Consider the following 18,019-nt stretch of genomic DNA (forward strand, 5'->3'; position numbering starts at 1 on the left):
TATAAATTGGCGTAGCTATACTGAAGTCAATTTACACCTGACCTACTGAGGATCTGGCCCAAATGCTTTTCATAAACAAGGTTCAGCTACCTCAAAAGAATTAAGTAAATCTCACACTTAAGGCTTTGAAGTGTAATGGAGACCACTAAAAGGCACTCATCTCATGTATGCATCAAAACAGTATAGTAGGAGGGATTCATAGGCCAATTGGCAAACTGCCCATAGCTGAAATCGAGCCACTGTAAATTATAATGAAAAAGAACTAAACGTATAATCATTAATTTTACACTCCAAGGACAACCCTGTTGTAGTTTTAAACATTTCATTTTGTATAGTATTTAGACAAGGAACTGGAAGTTATGTGTGATTTGCAAAGGTAAAATAGGTATAACAGCCATCTTGGTTTTCACTGGGGAATGATCCCAGAACTTCCCGTCCTAAAGTATAAATGTTTACAATTTGAGTTAAAGGATTAAGACCCCTAGTTAGCAGCTGAAGCAGACTCACCTCCAGTCATTAGAAGGGGCAATGACAACTGGAGAATGTCCCAACAGCCAGACTAAGAGGGAAATTCATCACCTGGACCTAAATCTTCCCCCCACATCCCTAAAGGGCCATCTCTGCAACACCGTCCCCTTTCCTTGATTACAGCAGGACAACTCACATGAGTAAAGTTATATGTACATACAGGTTTATGGCATAAAGCTCTTTGTGCCCACTTCTCAGCCCTAGTGCAATTGTACCAATACATGGAATGGTGTAAATGCTAGCATAGACAATGCTCAGGCGTTTTTGCCACTGTCATGAAAACATGTTCAGAGATGCCCTCTTTATACCAGTTTTAGTGTTTACACCGTACTGAGAAATATGTATTACAACTGATAGTGTAGATGCAGGTTCTGTGCAACATCAGTGGCTGCCGGTGCAAAGCCACAGGCAGGTGAAGAAAATGGTGGCATGGCTCCCCTAGTTGAAGCCAATGATGGAAAACAACAGAGGCACAGCTTTCCTTGCAGAGTGTCTCATGTCTCTGTTGCATTAGGGGGCTTCCCTCTGATTCGAAAATAGGAGCAGCCTCTAAAGTACATGTACCCATTACCTCTCCCACAAGAAGAGGTGGTTTGGGGAAATGTTGCTGAGGTTGACAGAATTTTCATCCCCCACAATGGATTTTTATCTAGCTCATATCATTATTCACTTCATTTTTCCTTCTTCTGGTCCTGTGCTGCAGCAACCAGCTGTCTTCTAATTTGATATCATGATCTAGCATGAACCAGGCTGTGAAGTCACCGATTCCTCAGAATCACTGTGGGGAATGGAGCTAGCCCTTTGGTTAGTGGTGGTCAGCTGAGTAATTCTAGCTCCAGTCATTTAATGCTCCAGACTTGTTTCATGACAATATCTGGCATAAAAGTATCATGTACACCAGACGTATGTTCCACTCAAGTATGTCCACGCTTGGCGCCCCAGAGCTGGAGACCTTCCCTCTCTTGTAGCAGTACCTGTAGAGGCAGCATGTGCACCCCACACCTCCTTGTGTCCCCTCCCGAGGCAATACAAGGGTGGTGCCACCCCAACCCCTCTCAGTTCCTTCACACTAGCGAGGATGGCCCAAAACTCCACTAAAGAGGAGTCAGAAAGCGGGTTGTAGAAAACACGTCTGCACCCACATCTCGAAGAACAACAGTCACAGAAAAGATAAGTAACCATTTTTTTCCTTCTCCCAGTGGTTGCAGATGCATATTCCATTCATGTGACTCACAAACTGTAATATTCAGCGTTTGTTCAAATAATGTCTGCAGAATTACTCTGCCAAAGTATGAATCAGCTCTGAAAGTAGTGTTGACCAGAGATTGACAAGTGAATATATGTACTGAGGACCAAATAGCGGCCCACTTAAAAACCACCTGGGAAGCACACTGAATCTTGTGAACCAAATCCTCCTACAAGGAAAAATGGGATTCCTAAGATGTTGTTTGGTTAAAGTTGGCAGCTAGGACCAACTACACCTTGGGTAGGTAAGTCACAAATAAGGGAATGAGACGCTCCAGTTGGTACACAATGCAGCTGCCTGTCTACTTAGCATCATCACGAACACAACATTCTGCACTGAAACCCCATAGAATCCAGAGTTCTCTTCAGGATCTCTGTCCTGATCAAACCTCCTAAGGTTGGACCTAGCTACTTTGAGGGATCACCTCTCTCCCGCCAGGACCAGGACCTTCCACCAAAACCAGGATAATGTTGATCAGGGGATGAAACAATCATGGGAACTGGACTTACACTATCACAAGAGATAACAACGAATGACCGTGGGCCTTCTCCTTGTCACCTGCCTGCATGAAAATGGGAAAAACCAGGCTCCTAGCTGAGAGCCTTTTGTTCAGTGGGAATAATTTGAAAGTTGGGCATATGCGAAACACAAGGGAGACCTGCTCTAGATGTCGGAGATGGGGGACGAAGACGCTGGAAAGGAATGAGTCAAATAAACTACAGCTCACTACGTCAGAGGATTATTTTACCAAAACAACATTGTCAACCAGTTGTTAATGTATGTTCTGAACTAAACTGATATTGTATTACTGAACCCGAATTGTAGAAAAGCTTAATGTTCTCTGTATCCCATTCTGTCATATAATTTAAGATAATAATTACCTAATACATCATTTCTTAATGTAGCCAACTCTGAAACAAAGAATATTGAACATCTGCAAATGCATTCAGGTGATGATATGGTAAAGGTGCTTTTTAATCCTGGAAAAGTGCTACATTTAGTTCTTTCCATTAAAATATTTGCTCTTAATTTGTGTGCAATACTTGTCATGGTTACAGACCCCTTTTAGATCCTTTCAAGTGCACCCCTCCGATGACAGGACTGGCTTCCTGCATCTCTCTCAAGAGTGGAACCACTCTAGGAGTGGATCTCTGGGTGGCAATCCTTTGGTTTACGTTAACATGACAGGCCCAGCTTTGTTTGGCACTTCTAAGACCTTTTCCCCACAACCCTGTGATAGCAGCTGAATCAAATGACTCAAAACCAGCTTCTTCATAACAAAGCACTTTTTCACCCAAAGTTACATAGCACATACAGGAAAGGCCTACACACATTTCCCAATACCTAAACGTTAATGTTTCCTTGAAAGCTTTGGTGAGTTGCATTCAGCCCAGCTACCGCCATCTCTGGGCTGGAAGAGACAGTATATTTGAAGCAGTTTCTGTCTCTGACTCATCTCTAGCTGCTACTGACAACCCACTGAACCCCTCTTCTTTTTCAAGCGTTTGGTGTCCTTTAATGGTTTAGTACCCCCTTTGAATCTCACGTCAGGCTCAGAAGAGTAAACCTCCCTAACCCGCCTGGACCCAGGCAGGGGCATTTCCCAGTTAATAGTTCCATTGTTCTCTTAAGGAGACTTATCTCTGTTTTTGAGTCATTTCCCCTTTGCTTCCCCGCAAACAGCCTCATTTGACACAACTATACAGTTAGATAGGATTTCGCACAGGTAAACAAAGGAGCATATGATAAAAAAAATAATACAAAACAACGTTCTAAGGGAGCATTGCTCAACTTTAAACGAGCATGTTCTCTAATTCAGAGGTTCTTAAATTGTGGTCCACGGACCACCAGTGGTCCGCGAGCTCCATTCAGGTCGTCCATGGATAATTCCCTTTAAGGTGCTTGCCTGGCGGCTGCACATGAGAGAATGATGGGCCACCTACCAAATTGGTGGAGCTGTGCAGGCGTGGCTCCACTAATTAGGTGCCTAGACCCTGGAGAAGACGCACACGTAAGGTGAAGTGGTGGCCTTGGGGGGAATAGGGGTTAAGTGGGAGGGGGCAGTGGTATGAGAAGAAGGGGTGGGGGGAATTTGGGACGCGCAGGGCTGCAGTGGCCAGACAAAGAGGCAACTTTCCCCAGCTCCAGGGCTGCAGCTGCCAGGGAGAGATGACCTTCCTTCCCAGCCTCAGCTCTGTGGCTGCTGTGGCAGGGGAGAGACTCCGCTCCTTCCCAGTCCCAGCTTGGTGGCTGCTGCAGCAGGGGAGAGAGGAAGAGACCCTTCCCCTCCTTCCCAGCCCCAGCTCGGGGGCTGCCATGGTGGGGGAGAGAGGGCACATCCATCACATTAGAAAGGTTAAGACTACTGATATTAAAAAATGAGTTGTGTGCTTTTACGCATAGAACAAAAAACGTTAATTATGAAGGGTTTTTTTTTTTTAATATAGCACTTTTATCCAAGCGCTTTACAATAGTTAGCTAACGGTACAAACATCATTTGGAAAGATCATTAAGTGGTCTGCCGAGACCCTCAGCAATTTTCAAGTTGTCCACGAAAAAACGTTTGAGAACTGCTGCTTTAATTGATCAGCAACGTAACAACAAAATGTTAAGCAGGACGACTAAGTGAGGAGTTCCTGTATATTGGCTTACAAGGCAGGTGTGTGTGTGTGGCGGGGGGAGAGAAGACCTTAGAGACTAACAAATTTATTTGAGCATAAGCTTTCATGGGCTACAGCCCACTTCTTCATAGCCCACAAAAGCTTATGCTCAAATAAATTTGTTAGTCTCTAAAGGTGCCACAAGTTGCGGATACAGACTAACACAGCTGCTACTCTGAAACCTCTCTTTCTAAAACAACCCTTAAAAATATCAGAGCAGAAAAACTCTTCATCCTTTATTTTTTTAAAGAGAATTAAAAATTGAAGACATGCTGTTTAATGGGTGGCACTATCAAAAGCTAGTTTTTTTATACTACCGCAGTACCGTTTTAATCACAATAATAGTTTGTTTTTTTAAAAATTGTATACTCCTTCTATATACTCTATATTATATATACAGCTTTTCCACTTGTGATCAATATCGCTATCCTAAAATTCAAGTCAACAAAACTTTGCCACATAATACAATAATGAAAAGTTGTATCAACATAATTAGGGTATTCAGGTTTTGTTTTTTTCAAATTAAGGGAACATCTGTTTTAACAGAAGAGAGTATTTGTTATGTGTTAGATAGCTTCACTGCTTTGCAAGGCAGTAGAAGGAAGAATAATTTACAACAACTCAGGAGAAAGCACGTACTGCCCTTCAAGATTTTTGGCATATGCTAACCAGTACACACAGTGCTGTATTGTTCCTTCACCAGTGATTAATGCCTCTTTGATATTGTAAGACAACTGTCAACACAATCTTTTAAAACAAAGAACCACCATCAGGGTGTCTGGGTATTAGCCCTTTCAAAGTCTGACAAGTCCCCAGAAATGTAGAGTCATAAAAGCTGCATTAATCAGGTTGAATGATTAATATAGCCTTAAGATGTCCATCCTGAAGCAGGTGTGAAACTGTTTATTTAGTTTTCGTATGAGTGACCGACCTTGTCAGTTAAAGTGAACTTCTCAGACAAAAGTGCACATCCTGCTTACCAGATCCTCGCGTAGTTGGGAAATGAGTTCATCTCTCTCCTTCAGCTGCAACTTCAGCACTGAACATTCATCTTTCATTATATCCTATAAAAAAACATCAAAAAAGAGATGTTATAATAGGCTAGGACTTTTACTTTGCTCTTGACAAGAAAAGGCAGATTCACACAGTGTGAGATAATTACATCCGAGTAATGAAACTCAATTCTCCTCTGTTATGTGTGATATTTTTAATAACATATTCTGAGTTGCTATATAAACAAACTAGTGCAGCCAAAGTCATTCAATAGCTCCCTGAATAGAAGTCCATTTTGTTAGTATCTGATTCTTTTAAGCTTTTTTATTGAAGTTCCTTTCAGACATCTTACTTTAGTTTACGAACAAATGGTCATAAAATTCCTAATGTTTTCTGTGAGCAGAACGATGAGAAATATCAGTTTAGATGAATTACTGGGGAGTTCTCAGTCTGACTGCAGATGGAGAAAGGAAGCACAACAGACATTCACAAAAAGGAAAGCAACTCTTCCACCCACATATGTATGTACCATGACAGCAAAAACAGCAATGATACTGACACTAGTTGGGTGGAGGAAAAGTAAACACAGACCACTCTTCTTGCTTGATGGTGCATGTGCAATTAATATCTCTATGAGAATTTGATGCTCACGCAAATGAAAGTGCAAATAGCACCAACTACAGCCAAACTTGGATCTGTCAGGCCTGTTGCGTATTTTCCTCATAAAATTTTCTCCGTTCATTTCAGTCTTGACCAGCAACGTTTGCAGGCCTCATTTGAAAAAGGACTGTCATTCATATGTATTTTGTGATATAGCTATATACCCACAAGAGACTCAAATGATATCACCAGATTCCTTTTTAAGACCTAGTCCACCCCAGAAAAGCTATATAGCTATACCTCTAAAGGCACACCTTATTATTGTAGATCCAGGTTATACTGGATCTACATCTACACTAGGACTGTCGCCAGCATAATACTGCCATAAAAATATCACCTCCTAACCAACATTAGTATACACCTCTACCCCGATATAACGTGACCCACTATAACATGAATTCGGATAGAACACGGTAAAGCAGTGCTCGGGGGGGGCGGGGGAGGCGCACTCCGGTGGATCAAAGCAAGTTCAATACAACGCGGTTTCACCTGTAACACGGTAAGATTTTTTGGCTCCTGAGGACAGCGTTATATCGAGGTAGAGGTGTACCAGCAAAGGTTGTAAGCGTAGAACTGGCTTAAGTGACCTAACCAGGATATGAAGAAGTTAGATCTTCAGAAGTACACCTACCTCTTTACGGTATTTATGTGCTTGCAGTTCTAAACTAACACTCAAAACATAAAAGTGACATAAGTGATGAGTGTATTGTCTCATTGTTCAGAACTTTTTCCCCTTGGTAAAATGTTCAATTATAATAAGCACTTTTCAATGCAATTATACTGCTCAACTTCTGTTCTAAACAAACTAGAGGTGAAAAATTATAATGGGATGTAATACAAAATATTCACAGCTACAGAAAAATAGATATATCTGTACAAGATTAGAAATAAGAGCCTCACATCCTTTGTACTGTTAGTCTAGATACCAATGTAGTATTTTAGTGCTGTTGACTGGATAATATGGAGGGCCCAAGTTCTGGAAAAGATCAGGATTTCTCCTTGTTGGGCTTGAGGGAAATTTATGAAGGGGTCTATAATGGTTTATTATTTTTATCTACTCGTCTGTCTATTCAGTAAATAGGTCGTTCAAGAATGTTAGCTGAAAAAATATATATAAACTACTCAACTACCAAATACATCCCAGCAACGAAATATAAATAAAGCAGTGTTACATTTTTATTTATTTATTTTTACTTTTGAAACCTACAGATGCAGAAGACTAGAAAGTTATGGATTATAAATGCTCTCTTACCACTGTTTTATCTGAAGCCCCCTTATTCAAAATGGGGCCATTTTTTCTTGAAGACTAGCTACAAAACTGCGTCACATTTGATATTGAGTAGTCATGCCTCTCTTTCTATTTATACATGTCTAAATGTCTTATCTCAAGAGGGCATCACATTACTCCTTGCAATCTGCTTCTTTTGTCCTTGTTAAATGAAAGAGTCAAAGGAGTAAGTGAAGGGAGCGAAGCAAGACAACCCTAAAGAAGGACAGCATATTACTAAAGTTTGCGAAAAATTATAAGATTTTAAAGGCATAGTAAATATAATAAAGCAGCAGTGTACAGTACATAGATTGTGACATACCTTACAGTAGCGGAGGGGCTGAACTGTGGCATTAAGCCATAGCTCTGTGTTGGAGGCACAATATGCTAATGAGAACTTCATGAGACTTGGTGCCTCCAAAAGCTGCTAGGTACACAGAACAGGTGACGCTGCTTCATTAACCCTAGAGGAAATACCATCTGAACCATGATGCTAACAAGCTCACTGCCTCTGGCCTCTCCTCACACCTCTCAGGGTCATTACTGCCATTATCAGTGCTTGGCAGAGAAGTGCAAGTACTGCAATAATACCTGACCCCATTGTGGCAGCATAAAGTGGTAGCCGCCTTGCTGCCTCTCCTCAACAACACACGCACACCGGAACTAACCAGAATCTGGCCTCATGTCACTACCTACACTGTATTGTACCATCCAATTCTCAAATCACCTACATTGTATTCCATGCAATTATGATGTAGGTTTGTTGTCATAATTAGATGCATGCAAACACAGCTTTACAACAGCCAAAGTAGGGATAAAGAATTTCTCTCTAGTACATGTACCAGGACCACAGTATGTTATTGTTTTACTCTGTGGCATTTGTGTAGACACCATCTGTTCTAAAAGGGGATTGTGTGAAGGCAGGAGGGAATGGCACTGTGGATGTTGGTGGCTTTTCGACTTCTCTATTATGTCTTCTGTAATATGTACATAGTAAATACTGTCGAACACAAATTTTATTGAGGACACCCAAGATATAATCCCAAGTGAGGACAGGAAAAGGGAAGAAGACATCACACAAGAATAAGGCAGAAGAAGGGAGGAGGAAGCAAAGATAGGGCTAGTGAGGTTGCATAGGAGAACACCGAAGAAAGATTTCTTTGCAATAACTGTGGGAAACAGACATCTCTGCCAAAGCGTAATAGTGGTGCACAAGAATTATTGGATTTGTATGTGTTAGCCTGAGGTTAGAAAGAGACCACCTTTACCCTGTGCAATGCTTGGGGCAACTCACATTACTGCATATTGTCCGACTGCGGGTGAAAGCGGTGGAAGGCCATTACATTCAGGATATGGCTATTTGTTAAAAAAAAAAACCTTTTAAGGTGAAGAAGAAGAAAAGACAACACAGGCCAATGGGTGGGTGGGAGGGGCGTACAGTAAGAAGTGATAAACTGGCAGGAATCAGTAATTCACAAACATGGAATTGTCACCACAGCCTCAAACTAAGAAGAACAGATCTGAAGAGGAGGGTCTGCTTTTCAGCAGGGTTGCCACCCTTACTCTGAGTCCAAATGAATTACTGAGCTTTGAGAAAATCTTCTATAATAGGCAGTTTTTGCATATCTTGTGGCCCCATGCTGGTTCTTGATTATTCACATACTCCCAGTGAATCTTTTTAGCCACATTTGGGAAGTTTTTAGAAGACTAAATTAGTTTATATCCATTTTATGATTTACACGTGTTTCTCACACTGCCATCATATAATAATATTTACTGAGGGAATTTGAATACATTCACAAAGAATCTCAGAATTCATGTACTAAACACAACCAAGGCAGATATATTTTAGAGTCTGAGTTAGTTAATACAAATTCTGATCATGTAGCTTTCACCATTCCAGTTTACCACATCAATACCCTCTATTTAAAAAGTTACTTCTTTTGTAAACCCTACAAGTGAGTCTGTATATTTACATTTGAAAAAAATAACTGTATTCATCCCAATCTGCTGAGTCCCATCTCCCCGTGCCTATTAGTAAGTGTTCTGTATACAGCACCGCTTCAAGCATACTTTTTGATTTAATAAATGTAACATAATAAAATAGGAATGTTTGATTTTTGTTGACAAGTTTTTTCTTGACCTCATGACTTCTGAGTTAACAGAAGCGTAATAATTATGCTCTGTATACAGTATAATAAACATGTGAATAGGAGTGAAAATACTTTATGAAAAGACAAATCAGACAACACTTGATTTTTTTCAATCAACGATAAATGATTCCTAAAAGAAATGAGGTCACACTGTAGAGGAGGGAGCACGCTGAGACAAGTGAAATACTTACATAAACATAAAAACAGCCATACTGGGTCAGACAAATAGTCCATCTAACCCAACATCCTGTCTTCTGACAGTGGCGGATGCCAGACGCTTCAGAGGCAATGAACAGAACAAGGCAATTATGAAGTGATTTATCCCCTCTCATTCAATCCTAGCTTCTAGCAGTCAGACATCTAGCGACACTTGGAGCATGGGGTTGCATCCCTGACCATCTTGGCTAATAGCCATTGATGGACTCATCCTCAATGAACTTATCTTATTCTTTTTTGAACCTATTTATATATTTGGCTTTCACACATCCCTGGGCAACTAGTGCCACAGGTTGACTATGTGTGGTGTAAAGAAGTACTTCCTCCACACAACATAACATGACTGTGAACTATGAGTTTCTATTCAAGGAGTACTTTTAGAAACATTATTGGGATGGTAAATTTCAACTTGTTGCTCTTTAACCATTAGCTATCAGGTGCATTTTATAAAAATGAATACAATACTGTACATTGTACTTTAGATTTTCTTCCTTTTTTGTTTTGTTTTTTTTGCGCACTTTAACATTGGGAACAGAATTTCAGCTCTTACCTTGTGTTTTCATTTTGGATCTAACCTATTTCTTATTAAATGTGCACCTTGGTGGACCACTGTGGAATTATGGCATTCTTTTCCTGTTTTGTTTGTGTTTTTATTTAAACTTGCTTTTAGTTTCTAAGGCTGACTATTATCAGTACGCATCAATGTTAGTATTTTCCTGTTTCAGTCTAATATTGCCCATCTGGGAAACTTCTAAACATTAGTAATAAACCTGTTTTTCATCAGATCAGTTCACAGGGTGACAAATTGAACGGCATGTGGGAAGACAGATGCAGCAGGTTATGCATATGAGCCAACAATAATAATCATTTACATTTTGTAAATTTATTTGATACCTTTGCATACTTAGGAACAAGCAGGCATATTGTGCTTACTATAATCACAAAGCAGTATAAACAGAACTAACCTGGTATTAAGGAAGATGAATTTACTGCAATTTGCCTTTGATGCACAACAGAACATTCTTCCAATACAATACTATCCAATTAGAATAAAATAAAAACTCATCTGATAAATGTATTGAATTTAGACTGCTAAAGAATGTTTATCAACATGGTTGAATTTCTACTTCACCTATTATTGAGAACATATTTTTTAAAAGAATTACTAAAAGGATTAACTTCCCCCAGAGGCTCCAATCTTGTAATAACTATAAACATGCTTACTTTTACTACCAGAAGTAAGATCTACTCTATTGGGACTACTCGTAGTAGTATATTTAAGCATGTATGTAGGTTTGGGTCTGCGGGATCACATCCTTAGTAAGTTAGGGAATGGGTTAACTGTCTGTATGGAGAACATGGGAGAGTACTGTTCCTTCCCTGAGAACTTATGCAACTTGCCAGCTAGGAAGAGAGAATTCCAATCATTAGAGCAGGGAAGTGGTAGTAAGATGGAGAAGGCCCTGTAAAGAGGAAAAAAGAGTTTCGGTCTCCTCTTCCTGCTTAGGAAGAAACTGGGGTTGGGAGGTTCTGAGAACAGGCCCAGACCAGAGACCAAAGAACAGCTGAGAAGCTGACCTCTGCTTCATTAGAAAGGCTTGACCTGAAAAATATTATGAATCATAGTGATTTCTTTTGATTGGGCTAAAGAAAGCCCATCCTGTTTCACTTTACATTGTTGCTGCTGCTAATATGAACTTAACAGAGAGATGCTGTGATCACAATGTTTATTTAGGCACCATCTAGAAAAATCTTCGGTCCTTACTTTACGGCCAGGAATGAGAAAATCCTAGGGCAGAGACCTTTGTCTAAAAGGGACACAGCTGTTTAACTTTTCTAAGGCTACAGCTACACTACAGAGCTTGCAGCAGCTCAACTGCACCAATGCAGCTGTGCCACTGTAGCTCTGCTAGTGCAGACGCTCAAAAAATGTTGGGAGGGAGCGCTCCTGTCTACTTAATTACTCCAGCCCCCGCGAGCAGCGGTAGCCACACCCCCACCGACAGTACTGTTCACATCGGCGCTTAGGTCCATGTAATTTACATTTCTCAGGGGGCATGTAGCTACAATCCAGGACCATACCTTAAAAAAAAAAATTGGGGGGGGGGGGAGACTAATGTTTCATTCTTTGTACACAATGTTGTACAAGGGAGGTTTGGGTTAAAAGAATCAGATCCTAAAACAACAGAAAAGGCTAGTGAACTTACAACTCTAATAAGAGTCCCTTCTTATATATGGAGTCTATTTTCAAAGGCGTACGAGAGACATTTTACATCTCACATATATGTTTTTAAGTAGTGCAAACAGAAAGTATTCAATGATCACATTGCTAGCATTTCATGTAAAAGATGATCTACTTTTATTCAGGTTGAAGTAAGTATTTATTCATTCGGTCTAACAATTCATTTATCCAGAAGAATCCAGGTCAGCGGTATCCATTCCACCTGTCCCAGGCCTAAAATTCTACTCACATTCTACTGAAAGCTTTACTTATTCACTATGAGCACATAAAGTGTGTTACTTTAAAGATTTATTAGTTTAGAACTAAATGAACAGTGTTTCCTTCATCACCGCAAACCAGCTGTCATTGAACTGTGAAATACAGACTCAGGAAATTAATTTTTTGCTACAGCTGGATACTCTACCTGCAGCAGTGACAGTAAAAAACATGGAGTTCAAAATAATGCAGCTTGAGTTATGTGTGTGTTAAAAGAGAAGAAAATGAAGTCCATGCTTTAACACCAGGAAAAAAAATAAGCATAATAGACTTTCAATAAATGTAAGTGAAATGAGTTCCTAAAAAATGAACTGCTCTGAAGGACACTTTTAAAGTAAAAAATTATGTTAATATTAACCTTTTTGTGTATTAAAAAGAAGCACAAAGTGAACCTGAAACTTCAGAGATTTGGCATTTTTCTGTCAAGTCAGATAGTTGGAAAACAGAAAAATATTCCATTGGTACTAGTGTGAAAATTTAAAGAAAGAAGGGAGGGAGGAACCAAGCTTACCTAATAATTGCTTACTGTATATAGCACCTTTCATGCCAACCCCCCCCCCCCCCTCCCAAAAAAAAGCATTGCATACTTTACACAGCAATTACTTTACCCACTCCTGGGATGCTGCCACCTCTTCAGTGATATGAGGCAGCTGTGTAATACCACACAGCAGCATTACAAAACAGTTTAGCTTAGAAACAGAAGGAAAAAAGGTGTGACACAGATGCGAAATTTCTTAAAGGACACATTTTAACTCAAAATAATTAACATGTACACAAATGTTTCAGAAAATTAAATGTTATACCCAAATGTGGAGAGGATATATGGGATGAAACCTGGCTCCATTTAAGTCAATGGCAAAACTCCCATTGATTTCAATGGAAGCAGTATTTCAACCACAGTATTTTTCATAGAACCACAGAAATGTGTGTTACTCTGGACTCTCTTCAATTTCTGTGCAATACTCCTCTGACCCCTAACTATGGGACCACAACTAGCAGTTCTTCTGGTTTCAGAGAAAAGCTTGAAAAATTTGAACCCTAAAGTCTCAAACAAACAAGAGCTCAAGAAAAAAAAAAATCAATTACTTTTTAAAATCTCTCAATTCTTAAGTGAATCTTACGATTTTCTAACACTAGTTCTTGTCATTTTTGTCAGTATTTTTAACTCTGAATTTTAATAAAAAAATGTTTGGATTTAAACATCCTGCAGCATTAGCAACATTAGAACAATGCTATAGCCTTCCCAATGAAAGTGAAACGGATTAGAAGCAAAACTGAAATTGACTAGCCTATTTTCTTTTTTCCAATCTGTAGTACAAAAAGTGAAGTAGTAAATTAGACTAAGTACAATAAGGCTTATTAGGTAAATTAGAAGCATAAGCTGAGAAAAATTAGACATCTCATTATAATAATTTAAGGTGTTAAACACAGGTAATGTAATTGGTTTTTCAGAAACATCATTGTAATTTGACAGTACCGATTTAAGAGAGATATTTTATAATACAATTAGGGTATTGGTACACTTGTAGTCATTAAAGACACCACTACATTTCAACTGTTACCATATGGTGCTACCATACCAAAAACACTGCAATATTTCTGAATACTCAGAATAGAAATAACCATGGTATCTCAAATGGGTCTGCAGTAGCAATGGTCGATAAATGTAGGCTTTTAGTGTTATTACTGTATACTGCTCTTTAAAAGAGCATATTTATATGATGTAACTATTGGCTTTATTACTTTTATTTTTAACAAACCACATTGATCCTTGCACAGTAGTATGTTGAAATCCCGACTCTTGTGAAAGATTTTTAGCATACCACAGTATGCAGTGGCATACCTCAAACCCCAGAACACGTTCATAGATTTATTTTTTAAGACCAGAAGGGGCTATATTATGATCATCCATTCTGACCTTCTGTATAACATGAACTATAAAATAAACAGTAGCAGAACCCAGTGGAATTTTTTGTCTCCTGCTGTTGCAGAAAGCTGTGTTTCCAACTTAGTGATTTTATTGCAAGCCTTGAGATATTTGGTGTTTTTCTTAAAGCCCTAGAATGATCTTTCTTCTGCTTCTTCTAAGTAAGTTTCCTCATGGCTGTAGAGAAAAGTTTGAATACATGAATCATAAAAGATTAACCATCAAAAGGCAAGAGTGAGTGAGTGAGTGAGTGTATATATAGATATATTATTTTTAAGCCAAAAAAATATTTTTTTCTGAGCCGGATTCTGAACATTTGGGGATAGCACTATTGAGAAAGCAAAGAGGTAATCAAACTTTTATTCCCTATGGATATAGGAATTGGGCCTATTATCCCAAGCAAACAGGAAAGGGGAAACAATCCAGGCAGCTACTCCCTGAAGATGCCCGACGTCTTCTCTATTACATAATACTTGATAACTGAAACAGCCAGTTACAAGGAAAAGGGCCTTGTAAGGACAAGAACTTTGCATAGATTGGGGAAGGCTCTTAAGATCCAAAATCCAAATCTTTAGAAATTTGCTTGTTACTGAGGCATAAATCATTTTTGGTGCAGTATCCTCACGGTGTCTTGAAAATATGCAAACCAGTCATACATACTAGAAGAATCAATGAGTATTTATTTACAAGACAGTATTAAATACATCTTCGTGCAGATCTGGGATAGAAGTGACAACCACATTAAGGGTTTAGTGAAGGGCACTGGTTCTCTGCCATGCAGTTAAATACATGATTAAAAAGACCACAGTGCTGTAAACTCCTACATTTATGTTAAATATGTGTTTCTACATGAAAAAGGTTTGCTAGTAATATATTTAATGCCTCATACAATTCAGCTTATATTTGTTCTTTCTAAAAAAGGAAAAATGTTTATATTAATGTGATTTCTAAGGAAAAGGAAATGGTGTTAAAACAGTACATAACGCAACAATAGGCATTTGAACACTGTAGAATGGATAAACATTCATACAGAATCGGTGAGCCTAAGTTTGTCTCAACTTCTCACTTGGATTTTTGAAAAAGAAATCTCAAGCTCTCTTGCCAATACATCATGGCATTGATGAGGCCAAAGATACTATGAGTCTGGACTCCTGCCCTCCACCCCCTAACATACTGGTACTTCTGGTTTTGGTAGGAAGTGTGATGTGATAGACAAGTAGTATTCCTTTTTAAACTGTTAAATAATAGAACTAATTGAAAAGTAGGCGCCATTTCAATTTGGAGGTTTGAACAAAGAGTATGTATTGATTTTTCTATTCTTTAGACCACTTCACTCATCAGCAGCAAATATAGTGCTCACCCTTAATGGCTTACCAGTTACTTTATATTACTAAGAGTCTGATTCTGATTTCACTTGCTGTGGTTTGCTTCAAAAACTGGGAGAGAGTTATTCCCTATTTTCACTTGTGTGAATGAAATCAATATGAGGTCCTAAAGCCATTTTTTGTTAAATAACTGGTGACTAATTATAGGTGCCTCTATTTATAGGTGTCCCACTTGAGATAATTGGTTTCTGATTTCCAGAGGTGCTAAATCCCTGATTTCAACTGCAATTGTGGGAGTTCAGCACCTATGAAAATTAAGCCATTGGTATTTTAAACTGGGCAACCAAAATTGTGTCTGAACTAAACATACTTGACTATGTAAAGTATTCTAGGCATTCCATATTACTATAAGAATTGAAAATACTTTTAAGTATTCAGGCAACACCACCTGTTTAAGGCCATCTTGGTGAGATTTGTTTTTTTTTTTTTTTTAAGGAGGACTACTTTAATATATGTTGAGGGTAGGAGGGTCCTCTCAGTCTTATAGTCAAGTGGGTAACAAAGTTTCCATGTTAGAACTCTTCAGTCTTCCAAACATATGGTTGTTTGAACACATCTATCATTTGCCTACATTTAAACATACTGCTATTGAGTTATGCCCACACAGCAAGGTGAAAATTTACCCTACAGCAATCAGTTACATTTCATCAGCCAACTGTCAGAATTAATTGACTATAACAGCCAAATGTACAAGGGAGGGGGAGAGAACATACACATTTGTAAGCATTCAATTATGCAATAAACACTTTATACTATGCACAAAATATGCAATTTAAGATAAAAACCTTAGTCTTGGACAATGAAGACATATCTAGAGGCAGAGTAGATTAACAACAAAGAATGTGAGCTCAATTTCTTACAAGTGAAAAACCTGACTCCTGAATGACAAAAAAATGTGATGAAAAAGTTCACATCTATTGTTTACCTCCTTGAAGATGAATACTGGGGTTTAAAGTGGGTGGGTCCCAGTGGTCTATAACATACAGGAAATCAGACTAGATCTGATAGTCCCTTCTGGTCTTAAACGCTATGGCTATGAAATGAATAATACTAACAAGTTAAATTTTAGGCCTTGATTTCGAAAATAGTCGCTATTGAGCAAAGCATTTAAACATATGGTTAACTTAAAGCATGGGATCGAGTCCCATTGGCTTCAATGAAAATTAAGCCCATATTTAAATGCTTTGCTGCTTAAGGATTCTTTCTTGAATTGGGACCTTACACTGAATCATCTATGAGGCAGGGAATGAATCTCAATCTATCTTTGTAGAGCACTGTGAAAAGTTACAGCACTCCATAAATGATGATGATGAATACAAGGTGTCACATGACTAGCTCTGCTTTCTGACTGTACTGTTAGTTTTGCTGACCCACTTATGTCATCTCTCATTTAGGACTTTACTTTATAAGTATAAAGCTTGTTCAGAGAATCAGAATTTGATATGTAGGTTAGACGTGGATGGTTTTAAGGATCTATTACAGTTTGTAAGAGGGGGGAAAAAAAGCTGAATTATGGTCTGAACCTACAAGTCCCCCAAGAACATGCCACAACATGCTGTACAACTTCAACGTCTATTGAGTTTCCTGGTTTGGAATCCTGAGAGTTAACAATTCATGTACAATTCACAGACATCTGCCTGTGAGAGTTAGCATGGGAAATAGCATTCCAAGGCAAGAAGATTTCTATTCATATGGCACAAATGGCCAACCATCTCTCTCTCTCTCTCTCTCTCTCTCTCTCTCTCTCTGTATATATATATATATATATTACACACACATACACACACACACACCCCTTATGTGTTGTCATGAACAATAAAACATTCCAACAAAGTCAACAGTCATTAAAAAAAAAATCTGTCAGATGGTAAGACTAGGAAACACCACATGGTTAAGGCTTAATGTTCAGAAATGACTTGACACAAATATTGGTTGGAAGCATTCCCAGGACCCTTAGTACATATGGTTTGGGAGTGTGAAGTAGTTAAATTGTTCTGGTATAATGTGCTAGAAAGAATTAATTTCTACTTAAATTATGGTATAATCCCACTGATCTCCACTTGTATCTTGGGTAATACATCAAAACTATATCAACTCTATGGGTACGTCTTCACTTACTGGAGGGTCCGGCGGCAGGCAATCGATGTTCTGGGATCAATTTATCGCATCTGGTTAAGACGCAATAAATTGATCCCGGATCGATCCCAGAAGTGCTCGCCGTCGACGCCGGTACTCCAGCTCGCCGAGAGGAGTACGCAGCATCGACGGGGGAGCCTTCCTGCCGCGTCTGGACCGTGGTAAGTTCGGACTAAGGTACTTCAAATTCAGCTACGTTATTAAGTAGCTGAATTTGCGTACCTTAGTCCGAAGTGGGGGCTTAGTGGGGACCAGGCCTCTCACAGTAAACATATGTAGTTACTTAGTATAACCTTGTCGGGGGGGAAAAAAAAAGTCTTCCTATCATCTTGGACAGACAGACCGACTGTC

General features: G+C 39.0%; 1 protein-coding gene across 11 annotated transcripts in view; it reads right to left on the bottom strand.

The window, feature by feature from the left end:
• CCSER1 (coiled-coil serine rich protein 1) overlaps positions 1 to 18,019 on the bottom strand; it is a 1,147,114-nt gene that overhangs the window by 470,209 nt on the left and 658,886 nt on the right. For all 11 annotated transcript variants that reach the window (XR_006175923.2, XM_065596098.1, XM_065596097.1 and 8 more), the window contains one exon: positions 5,415 to 5,498. Coding sequence is in view for 10 of the 11 variants with exons in the window: in XM_065596098.1 (XP_065452170.1) it covers positions 5,415 to 5,498 (84 nt within the window). In the remaining variant the exon portion in view is untranslated. The remainder of the gene's footprint in view (positions 1 to 5,414; positions 5,499 to 18,019) is intronic.

This window comes from Chrysemys picta, chromosome 5 (genome assembly GCF_011386835.1).
Source record: "Chrysemys picta bellii isolate R12L10 chromosome 5, ASM1138683v2, whole genome shotgun sequence".
NCBI classification, from domain to species: domain Eukaryota; kingdom Metazoa; phylum Chordata; order Testudines; family Emydidae; genus Chrysemys; species Chrysemys picta.